Source organism: Coturnix japonica, chromosome 1 (assembly GCF_054131305.1).
Source record: "Coturnix japonica strain WE chromosome 1, WE-NBRP24, whole genome shotgun sequence".
Taxonomy (NCBI): Eukaryota; Metazoa; Chordata; class Aves; order Galliformes; family Phasianidae; genus Coturnix; species Coturnix japonica.
Window position 1 is genome coordinate 71,776,901 of NC_140663.1, and position 12,587 is coordinate 71,789,487.

General features: G+C 41.0%; 1 protein-coding gene across 1 annotated transcript in view; it reads right to left on the reverse strand.

The window, feature by feature from the left end:
- The window catches only part of CASR (calcium sensing receptor), a 60,289-nt gene that overhangs the window by 12,355 nt on the left and 35,347 nt on the right, over positions 1-12,587 (reverse strand). The window contains exons 3-4 of the mRNA XM_015873473.3: positions 9,440-9,746; positions 6,205-7,086 (exon numbers count right to left, since the gene is read on the reverse strand). Of these exons, the coding sequence (XP_015728959.2) occupies positions 6,205-7,086; positions 9,440-9,746 (1,189 nt within the window). The remainder of the gene's footprint in view (positions 1-6,204; positions 7,087-9,439; positions 9,747-12,587) is intronic.

Genomic DNA, 12,587 nt, shown 5'->3' on the forward strand with positions numbered 1-12,587 from the left:
AATGAGTTTGACTAAATCTCAGGGAGACAGCAGGGGACACACACCAACATTTTATCACTGTTTTCCCTCTTTCTGTTTTAAGTTAAAATCCAACTGTATGATGAAATCCCAAGACATTTGTATAGCACAAAGCACAATATTATACTACTAGTTCCTTAGAGTCTGCACAAGTCCTTCTGCCAAATAACTTCAGCAGATGAACCATCTGGAATAGCCTCGGTCCCAGTTCAGTGCCATCCCAAGGAGACTTCAGTTTGATCCACCAGCTGAGAAGTGGCTGCAAGGTCTAAAAATGCACCTGGAAGGCTGTGAAAATGTATATTTTTTTTCTGAAGAAAAGTGCCTTAAACGACAGCATCTGTCCCCTCTTTAAAAATACCGTGAGCATTCATGCAGTTTCTACTAATTAGGGCAAAAACTACAGTAGTGAAGTAGAAAAGGATGTCTCTGGAGAATTCCTAGGCCTGGAATGTAATACTACACAAAACGAAGCTATTTTCTAACTGATAACCTGACCTGGTGATACACAAGTGTAGGCCAAAGATGACAGAGATTTCTGTGCCCAAGAGGACAGAGAAAATCCAATGAAAAGCTACTTACTAGGAAAGTATTGAATGACAGTACATGATGTGCATGCATGATAAACTCAGTATGAGTTCAGAGATACAATAAAGTAAAAACTCAGTAAAGGATAATCATATGTCATTGTCATCATCATACAAAGCAGGTGTGCTCTAAAGGGCATTACTCTAATGTGGACCATTCAAACAAAGCTGCAAAACACAAGCATTATGTTAATGGCAAACAGAATGCAAACCGTATCTCTGGAAAACAAGGAGGAAAAGATCATCATGGAACATTCTAAGCTATTTTTTGTATGTATTAAAGTAAGAGGGTGTCATGAATGCCAGACCCTCACTACGTAAGGCTGAAAAAGACAAATAAAGATGATGATGAATGAGCAAGAAATCCGAATGATTTACAAAAGTATGTATTTATCCCAGCGGCACTAACTTTGAAGCAACAATGTGTCATTAAAGGAGGTGGAAGGTCCTTAAGAAGGAACCAGAGAACAGCCTGAGCAATTTCAGTCAGGTCTAAAAGAGTAGCAGAACCAGGAAGTTCTTCACACAGCTCAACAGCAGAGAAAAGACTGCCAATAGAGCTGGTTTATGATATACACATTTAATGTAAAGCACCCTCTCATGGACAAAGGATTACAAACAGCTTTCTAAAAGCAAATATCCACAGAGACAAGCCATCAGCTCATGGACAACTCCTCAGGCTTCAGTCAGTAACTCAGTGTAATCAATATGCTCATCAGCACACTGGAAGCTACAACAAAAATGCTGCTTGTAGAATTTACAGAAAATGCATGGATTAACATAACAGTAAATTATAAGAAATAAGAAGCATTGCCCCCATCCCTTCCACACACTGCTTGATCCACTTGCTCTTTCACATCTGGGTTTAATACAGAGAAATTCAGATTTATGTATCAAGGCATAAGAAATTCCAGCCACAGGCACAGAAAGGGTGCCACATCCAATACAGTATTACTGGCTGTTTGTTATGACCTTTCCTCTCTTGGCAAGGAAGACTAATAGAACTCATGCATGTGTAAATGAGGAAGTAATAAGTGTCTGTAAGTGTGGGATCTTTTTTTTTTTTCAATGTCTGGCTGTTAGAGCAAGAATGAATATCTGCCAAAAAGGATGAGTAACTCGGCAAGATACAGAAATAAATCAGAAAACACATTTTAGCATTAAATTCAACTCTTTCAATTATCAAGATGAGATCGAGGAATAATTTAACAAAAATGATGAGCAGTTCATGTGGACTTTTACATCTAACAGTACAAGGCCAAGTGAGGACCAATAGAACTAAAGGTCAGTTAAACTCAAACTAGAAACAAAGCATGATCTGTGATAGAAACTGTGACATTCCAGGGACCATACTAATAAAGAAAAAGCCCTGCTACTCAGCATGACTACTGGGAAAAATAAATCATGTTAAACACAAGTGTGACCAGCAAACAGCCTAGGCTTCCTATCTAACACAAAGCATACCTTGGATGGATCAAGATTACTCTCCTGAATGTAGTACAAAAGTATACAGTTTATGACGCAAAGGATTGTAAACTACATGATCATTAAGAAAGTGGCTCTAAGAGGCTCCTATTAAGTTTCTGTATACAGAGTTAGTCTCTGGACAGAAAAAGGAGCAATGAAAGTACAGTGAGAGCTAATTGTCAGTAATACTGGAGGGTATTTTGGGGCGTACTTTCATAGAATTTCATAGAATCACTAAGGCAGGAAATGACCTCTAAGATCATCTAGTCCAACTATTAACCCATCACCATCATGCCCATTAAAGCATGTCCCACAGCACAACTTCTACACAGTTCTTGAACACCTCCAGGAGCAGTGACTCCACCACTTCCCAGGGCAGCCTGTTTCATATCAATACAAAACTCGGACAACATGGAAATAACTTATCAAGGATTTGATTTCTACAGTTTTTCAATAACCTTTACGTAATTCATCTCATGCACATGACTGAAGCTTAGGCAACCTACAGACACTAGTAAAGGTCAATTCTGAGCAATATATTGCTCCTGCTCCAGCAGGGGAATCATTCATTTAATTATACAAGGCAAAAGGGTCCATTATATGCTATTAACGGTCTCCTACAACAAAGCCACAATGTTGAAATGACTGACACTCTGTTCATAACAAATATATCTTCAGCTCATTTTCTGTACACATTATATAAGCTTTTCCAATTGCCTGATATTCAGCAGCTGCCTCTGTTTTCACAGAAAGTCTTCCCAAATTACCAGATTTCACACCAGCTTTAGTTAAATACCTGTTCTGATATTGTTTCACTCTCTATCCCACTAAGCAGTTGTTTTTACTACACCATTTTAATCGTGCAGACAGGTCTATATAGTTCAACAGACACAAAATTGATTAGATAAGCCCCTAGGCTCACAACTCTGTGCAGATGTATGTTATCTCAGGAAACACTCACTTCTTTAAAGCCCTGCAGAATCAATTGACAGCCAGAGAGATATACCTAAATGCAAAGTTGGAGAAGGCACCAATCCATTTTTATCTCTTCAAAATGGGTATCAGCAGCACGGAGGAAGGAACTGCTGGCTGGGAGGTGCACATCCCTGTAATAAAAGACTTTAGCTGTTGCTAAGTTAAGCTAATTTGTATTGGATTTTTTTTTTCTTATGTGGAAAAGCATATGGCAATTTTTCACCAAGTCTGAGGACAATTGGATTTCTACGTGTAGAATAATTTACACAAGTGCATCCTTAATCATTTGGACAGCACATTTTTCAGCATGTGCAGGATGCTTTGCCTTGCTGACTAGAAGAGCTATCTCATTTCTCATCCATGAACTTGCCAAAGTTCACAGTCTCCAGCGTAACCACAACTTGAAAGTTCCCTGAGGGTCCATCTGAGGACTCCGTGACCTCGTGACTGCACCCTTTTTGCCTTCTCAAGAACCTGTCTTTCCCACTGAATTGCAGTGTTATTACTGTGAAGCAAGAGGGAGGCCTATCAGCTATTTGTTCACAGATAAGGGCTTCTTTCTCAAAGATGTTGAGAAAAGTAATACTGTAATAGCAGACTGCTTGAGCTGTTACAGAGATGGGACAAAGAGGCAGGCATAAAACCCCATGATCCCTGTGGTGAAGCATACATAGAGCTTTCTGATACTGTAGATGGTGAGTCCCTAGTAGAACTGCACCCAGTCTAGATGGCTGACAGAAACTGTGCTAGGCTTCTTGCTATCCAGTTCAAGGGAACAGATCATGTGAGGTAACAAGCATCATTTCTATATAAAAACCCACACAAACACCCTCCACCAAGTATATAAAACAGTTCCTCCAAAAGGTTTGTATTCTGAGTATAAAATGTTTGCAGTTATCAGAACAGAAAATAAATCCAATGAGTTAATGGGATAAAACCACTCAAAATAAACAAATTTGAACGCTACACAATTAAATTGCAGAGCACACTATTTGTCCTTGCCAGCCACTGACTCACTAGCAAAGACAACCATGGGAAGGAGTTCAGAGGCTAATGGAACCACGAGTTCACAGGGATCACCTTATCTGTCACACACACCACCTGGTCGTGGATTTCATACACTGCTGCCTCTAGTCTCTGTTTATCGAGGCTTCCCAATGCTTTCCTTGTTCCCTCAGTCTGCTTTCTGTTCAGACTCTTGAACCAGTTGTGAGGAAGGGGATCAGCAGGCACTTATCACCTGCAGAATGGCTGTGAATGAGGTTAAGTCCTGCAGCAAGGTTTTCTTCAGTCTTACACAGCAGTTGTTCAGAACTGCTCCCCGCAGATGCTGGAGGATGCAATATCAGGAGGTGAACTCATTACCCTCCCATGACTGAGGAAAGCTTCCCAAGGGGAATGAGCCGCAATACCTGATGTGAAGTAGGTGTGTACACAAACTTGCCATTTACCCGCTATTCTCCTGTTTGATGTGGAAATGAAATGAAAAAAAACCCACACAAATATCAAACGAGCTTGATACTAAACACCACATAATGGTGGGTATTTCAAATACCCTGCTTCTTTTATAGGACCTGCTACTTCCAACCAGTCCTGTTCACTTGGTGCTGATCCCCCCTTTGAGGCAGGAAGCCTGGATCACGCTGCTTACATTTTGATATGTAACCAGACAAGAAAAAGAAAATAAAACAAAAAAAAAAACCCAAAACCCAACAAACAAAAACCATTCAAACAAAAATAAACAAAAGAAAAAACCCAAAAGTTAACTCAAATTTTCTTTCCGATTTTATAATCCTCAACAAACACGTTCCCTTGGTGTGGTGTGAACATCACGCTATTTTTACTTTCCAGAGTGACAAGGCATGAGAGAATGAATATTTATTCTGGAACATTTTTCCGATACAAGTGAAAGCTAAATCTGTCTATGACTTGCTCGGTTCTACTGGTACGCTGCTGAAAAGCAGAACAGCATTAAGAGACAGAAACATCTGAACCAGCAGCTGCAGAACTACCCTAAACCAGGATCAAATTCTGCACTCTCCAACTCCAAGTAGAGTTGCTTTGGCAAACCCGAATTGGATACCTAGTGATAAAGAGTGCAGATTTCAAGACAAAACCTTTTACTTTGGTTTGACTGATGTTTATATATTCACTGACACTAGGTGGAAACTGAACTACAGTTTATACATATGCAAATACTGAGCCAAAGTCTGTGGCATGGGTAGCTTCTCCTTTGCTTAGACTATTCCGAACAGGGATTTACACAAGCAAACAGGGATGTGGTATCTTTGCATTCACCAGTGCTCTCGTGATTTCAGATTTGTTTGGATCCAAGTTTTATGTGATGGCTGGAACAGGGCAAATAAATTCGTTGCATATTTGGCATGTCTTCATTCGTTAGCCTGAATTTAACATCAGAGAGCACAGTCAAACACATCATAGGGTGTAGATTATTCATAAAGGATCAGAAAACAGAATGCCAGAGTATCATATGCGCCACAGAGCAGAACGTATTGACTGAATTACTGAATGTGTTTTTAGTATCATTTTGTTAGTTCACAACTACAGCTGCCAAATCAGAGCAGCTCTGTTATTTGCCCAGTAACCAACTCATTATTTTCCTTCATTATTCGGCCTGCTTTAGTCTGATCCTATACAAGCTGAAAACTACGGAAAAAAAAAATGTGGCCTGTATGGAAAATTGCTGTGGGATTGCAAAACCTGTAGAACTTGCCAAAGAAAATGAACTCGACAAACTGTTTTCCTTGTTTATGTGTTCTCTGCAGGCCCTCTTGTTTATGTAAGGGCTCAATATATGATCAAGTTACCTTGCGTCAGCCTGGCCACGGTAATTGTCTGTGTATGCACTTTTGGTCTGTTGCAAATATAAGAAAATTTAGCTTAATTTAAACCTTTTCTACTGCAGGCAAACCTAACAAAAATTCACATTCAGTGCAAGGTGGAAGCAAGCACCTAACTTTCCACCAGTTATATGCAAAATCTCAGGAGTCTGTTTGTGTGTCTGAGACCCAGGACAGTGAATGTCATTCCTCCCCAGGTAGCCTGGAGGTGCTCCAGAACCTATTTCTTCCTCTTTTTCTTTCTTTTTCTATGAATATATTGCTTAGGCACACTTTAATACTGACAAAGGACTTACCTGCCATGCCTCAACCTTCTTAATGTCTGCACAGGATCCATTAGTGAAGAGTCCTTTCCCAGGGGTACAAGTATATATATCCTGCAAAGCGTGAGCGATAGAATATACTGCCAAATATACATTATAGGATATCCGTAAGTGTGTGAAGTCCATGTACGGTGTCTCCACACTGGTGATGTTCTCATCACCTGTGCATGGAGGTCGGAAGGCAGCTGTACCGTTTCCAGCTCCCAAGCCCTCTTCGTGGGCCTTGTGAAAGGAAGCTGAAGCTGGAGAATTTTTGGACTCACTGGGGAGATAGCAGTTAAATGTCTCTTCCCAAAACTCCTTGGCAAAACCATTGTTGGCAGACTTCTTGGGATGCACCTTCTGTAGAAACTCACGAAAGCCTGGGATCTGGCCTGCCTTCAGTGCAAACCCAATGGTGCTGCCAATGACACGGAAGAACTCTGGCATGGCTATCAGGGATGAACTGGCCCAGGCTTCACTTGCCAGCCAGATCTTGCCAGTGATATTTCTCCTGACAATCTCTTTGATGAGGGGTTCCAGGTCTGGTCCACTGGAGAAAACCACAATCACTCGTGCTGTGGAGTTCTGGATGACCTCCACCACCTGCTGAATCTCTTCTTCATCTGAGTACTGGGAGATGAGCTCACTAAAATCAATGCAGATATCTCTCTCCTCGGCCTCCTCCCGAAACTTTTCAATCCCTGGCCGGCCGTAGTCATCATCAGCTGCAATCGTTCCCACCCAATTCCAGCGGAAGTACTCGATGATGTCTGCCATCGCAGTGGCCTGATGCTCATCATTGGGGATCGTGCGGAGGAAGGACTTGAACTGGTTCTTGTTGCTCAAGAGACGACTGGATGAGGCATAGCTGACCTGAGAGAGTGCAGAGAACAAGAAAACAGACCATGAAGTGAAGTGCTTGATCCTGCAAGGCCAAGGATAAGGGAGACAGACACTGACATGAGCCTGGGGGAATAGCAAGTAGGTGAGCTATGGGCGGCACTTCTGTCCCCATCTTTAAACAGGCTCCATCAGGAACCTGAGCCTGTTATATAAAACCCTGCCAGTAAGAGAAACATGTTGTGCATCAGTGGCCTTAACCATGGGGACCAGGACGGTAATGCTGTCAATAGCATAATTCCTAATTGCTGACCAGAATCTATAAACAAGCCAGTAGGATTTCACACTCCAAGAGCCACTGTATTTTAACACAAAACGGGATTTCATTTTCTTTCCTAAAGCTATCAAGAAACATTTTCTTTTTCCTAATTAGAACAAGTGCCACATGCTTTTAAGATATAACTCGGATTTTCTACAAGTAGGGAAACAATAAAGCCCCAAAGAGAATAATTTAAAGATCTGAAGAATTTTTAAATCTCACTTATCTTTGCATTTCGACATTGGTATCTGAACTCTTTAGGACTGCCTCTCACTTTGAAAAATCTTCTAGAAACAGTTCATTTTGTACAAAGTGGAAATTTATATAAAACCTTATCTCTTCCTTAAACTCTGGCATTTAGTGTTTCTGCAAGAAAGAAAAGAAGGAGATTTGCCAGTGCAGTTTCGAGGGCCACAGGAACAAATCATCCTTTTACAGAGCCACACTTTCCCCTGGTCATGCTCCTGCCCTTATCTACTCTCCCACAGCCCTGAATCAGGAAATACGAGTGAGGAAACCTACTCCTGCAGATGCTGTAAGAGACTCAGCAGCTGAATTTCCTCTCTGTGTATCTTAGTGTACAAAAGCCACAACTGGACACACCAAAGGAGGTGATCTCAGATGAAGTTACAGTGGCTTCCCCAACCTTACCAGCACCCGTTTGTTTGGGAGCTTCCAGTTTAAGCTTGTCCTGGTATTCACTCTAAATATGGGAAAGCCTATTTTTAATGAGATCCCTTTTTCCTAACTACTAGCAACATTACAGGGTACACCAAAATAAGATAGTAAGAAGTAGAACAGAGACCATAGCATTTTCAGTTTCCATGTCAGCAAAATGAGTAATAAGCCTTCATTAATTGTAAAATATACTTACAACTTATACTGAAATGTAGGGTCTATTAAGCAAGGATTTGCTAATGGCCTTGCTATAAACGGCAGCGATAACGCATATTCTAATGCTGCCCAACAGCTCCCACTTTAAAAGCCTGCTTTCAGCTGTCAAACTTCAGCCACCTGGTTGCAGTTTCATTCCATGCAGAGAACTGAACCTCCTGACCTCTATCTCTTAAGTTTCTGTAACCGCTAGATAAGGCTACTTCCCTGCAGCACAAACATTATTCCCTGTTCAGAGGAGAGGCCTGAAAACTGCCAACATCTTCTATACTCTGTCACCAACCCTTCTCAGCAGCCCTTGCTCATATGCTAATGGGATGCGTAAATTAATAGTATGCTTTAAATTGTCACCACAGTGTTTATTACACACCACCTTACAGTGCTTCTCTGAGCAATATCTAGGCAGCAGTTGTTGGTCATAGCTTAAACCAGTCTTGTCCTGTTCAGAGACTCAATCTCTGTTTCTTAGTATTTCTGTAAGGGAATGAAACTGATAATATTAAACAGAAAAGATATGCTACTGCTCACCAGGCAAGGAAGGATCCTTCCTTCTTCATTTGTGCTACAGGTGGGAACTGGAGCCCTGTCTGGCATAAAATCTGGCCAATTGGTAATCCTTGTGTTAGGGGATTACAGATTTCTAGGAAGTCGTATTTCTGCCATAAGAAAACACACATTTTATATCTTTTCTCTCTTTGAGGATCTGTGTGATGTGGCAAAAACTAGAGCCATGGAGGGCTCCCCTTGAGCCCGTCTGGTGTGTGGCAAAGAGCAGAATGGAGAATCCAGCACAGATATTGCACATACCTGTACTGGCCCAAATGCATATCTGACAAGTGTGAGACTGAAGACTTGCACCTTTTACTAATAAAATAATTCATTTTAAATTGACACAGTAAATTTGGAGGGAAATAGACTGTTTTCTATCACAGAAACCACTGTCCCCTCCTGAAAGCCAGTGCTTCTCACAGTTGTCTTACCTTTTAGCCCTCCAAGTGTGTTCAGTTATTGTATATAGTTAGGGCCTCTGCATTTCCAAACCTTGTTTTGTTTGAAGCAAAGTCAGAGCATGTTCATGCAGCTCTCCATCATTTAACCCTTTCCAAGAAGCAATATCCCAGAGCAAAGAGGCAGGGTACTTCTGTAATCTAAACAAGACAAGTGAAGGCATACCTGAGGTATGTAAAAGAGTCCCAGCAGATTGGCCACAGCGGTTGAAACCCCAGAGCCGGTTGCCCCCACGACTGCAATGGTGGAAGGGATGTGTTCTGAGCAGTTGCAGAATTCATCCAGGTTCAAGGAGTCTATCTTGTTCTGCGCCACAAAACTCAGAGTGGCCTCAAGGGCTTTAGAGACTGTATTGCAAGTGTCAAATATCCTGTATCCCAAAGTCATGTTGGGAAGGAGATTTGGGCTATTATTTATTTCTTCTATGGCAAAGATCATAGCCTGGAGCCAGCGGAAGCCTCGGAAATTATACCTAGGTGAGTGAAACAAACAAAAATAAAATGGAGTGAGAAGGAGGGAAACAAAGAAGAAGAAATCAGGGCTGAAATAAAAGTGAATGAAGGATTCCAGATGGAAAGGTAAAAGCAGCTTATGCTGTCTACCCAGTCCTGCATCCTTCTGAATCTATAAACTTTCGCTTTTGTCTTCAGTGGTTACAAAAAAAGTATGCATATGCTAGAGGGTTTTGTTCTGCTTTTCAGCTCATGTTGTGGTTTGACCTGGCTCAGCACCACACAGCTTTTTGCTTCCAGTGAGATGGGGGATAGAATTGGAAAGAAAGAAGTAGAACTTGTAGGATGTTAAAAACTGTTTACTAAGGCATAAAAGAAAGACAGAAATAATAGTAAGGATAATTTTATATAAATATATGTACATATATTTACAAAAGAAGTGATGCATGACACAATTGGTGACCACCTGCTGACTGACCCCCAGCCCACCTCTAAGCAGAGGATGGTCCCACCCTCCAGTCAATTTCACTCAGTTTTCAAGTTTTTTCACATCATGTCACAGGGTATGGAATATCCCTTTGGCCATTTGATGTCTGCTGTCCTGGTTCTATTCCCTCCCAGCTCCTTGTGTCCCCAGCCCCCTCACTGGCAGGACAGTATGAGAAACTGAAACATTCTTGGCTCTGTGCAGCACTGCTCAGCACCAACTAAACCACTGGTGTGTTATCAACACTGCATTTTCTCTTAAAGTCAGAACCCAGCATAATACCAGATGCTATGATGGAGTTCAGCTCTGTCCTGGTTGAAACCAAAAGAAGAACTCATCAGTTTGGGAGCTCAGTTCAGGAATTATGAGGAAGAGACAAACTTTTCTAAGTCCCCTAGAATCTGAGAAAGTCAAAAAAGAGCACGCTTGGAAGTCTGGTTTCTCTCCATGAGATACTAAGCCTGGGTTTCCTAATTCCTTAGCCAAAGCTCTAACATAAAGCTTCTCCTATCAGGTTGCCTTCCAGGCTCCTTTGACATGTTTCTGAATGCAGATGGCAGTGTCTGCTAAGCATGAACATGACGCTGTCAGGAACTTGGGCTCAGGAATGTCTTGTGTGCCAGCTTCTGATGGTTTCAGGCAGGCAGGGTGAGATGAGAAAGAGCCCTGCATGTTGCTGGATGCCTGGTAACTCCACTCAGGAAAATCTGGTGATCTGAAACACTAGGTCTCATATCATACACTTTACAGTGAGAAAGGACACCATTAACCTGTTTATACCAGAGAATAGAGATGTGCTACAAACATGATTTCTAACATAACTTCTTAACCTGCTTGTTATGTATTTCATTGTTTTCCGTGAAGGAATAAAACTTAACTTTATTATGGTTTTCTCATATGCCTGCTTTAGCCACAAGATCAGATGTTGCCATCAAAGCTGGCCTGTGAAACTGAAACACTGTTTTTCGAAGCTTTTTCTGTTCTCTAAAGTGGAGAAGCTGTCTTTTATGACTGTCTTTGAGCCGTGCACAGAGAAAAGCCAGAGTCAGGGTGTGAGGGCAAGAGTGTTTGTCCGGACCTGGGTTATGTTCATAGCATCACATGAGGTAGAAACTGATGCTGAGTAACTACTGACCCAAAACCTACATCTGGTTTCTTCAAAACTGATTTAACGTAGCCACATTACTCTCATTAGAAGAGTTTTGTCTGATTTATCTGGAATCAGGAATTCTAAATATATCACATTTAAGGTTTAATTTTAGGTCATTTATCTAACTTCATTTCACCAGAGATCTTTGGCTACCTTCCAAAAAAAGTTCTGCTCTGAGGCTCTACCTCAAAGAATAGATACCGTGGCTTCAGTACAAATACCTTGAGCAATAACGAGTCAGAAAGGCTGAGATCAAAAATAACTTATAGTTATAATTCATGACTGAACCTTTTTTAAGAATATCATTGGGGAATGGACACCTTTCAGAACAGGAATGTTCTAAAGAACATTTAGAAGTAATTTGGTCATTCGGATTATTATTTTTTTGCTCTATTCCCTAACCATTAGGGAGTGAAAGGCAACGGGAGAGATATGAAATAAAAGGGAAGTCTCATAGTGAATGAGGCAGTCAACATTCTGTACATGAAAACATATGCCAGGCACCCCAAGCTGCCTCACGTGAACAGTAATGCATTCTGGGAAGATCAGAGTGGCAGCAATGAAGAGTTTTATGACATTTCCTTTTAAAAGGCTACATTTTTTATTCACAGATATTTTTAATAAAATGAAAATGGGATTTGAAGCAAGGAATCATGAGGGCTGCACCAAAAATAATGGCTCATATTTTATTAGGTTGGCCAACCATGTCAGAGGCGGACGCTGGTGATATGACAGTAGAAGATGAACCTTCTCAGCAATATTCTGTTGCATGTTGTCACCGCTCATGCTCCCAGTGTAAAGCAGAAAAAACAAAAGGCATTTTATGTACTTAAGGAGAAGATCACTGAGAAGTTGGGAAGTGCAATTGGGAGAGATTTCACACATTCCTGTATGCATGAACTGAAACTGAAGACAATTCACTTTAAATGACTGATGTGGAGTACGACACAGAAGTTCAATTGAGTATTCTGCCCATTTAACAGCGAAATTTGGTATAAACTATTAAAGTGCAGGAATATTTCTGGTGGAATCTTCAAAAGCAGTAAGAACTGGACTACCTCTCGATTTCAAAGAATGTGTTTGTTATTTAATTCTAAGGATACGGAGTGAGTAAATTTTAGATTTCAGATGAGTGCCATTTTAAAAGTTTTGAGGTATGCTTTTATTATCAAGGTGAAGATTTCTATAGATAAGCTTCATGAAATCGTGAGCTTTCACTTTCTG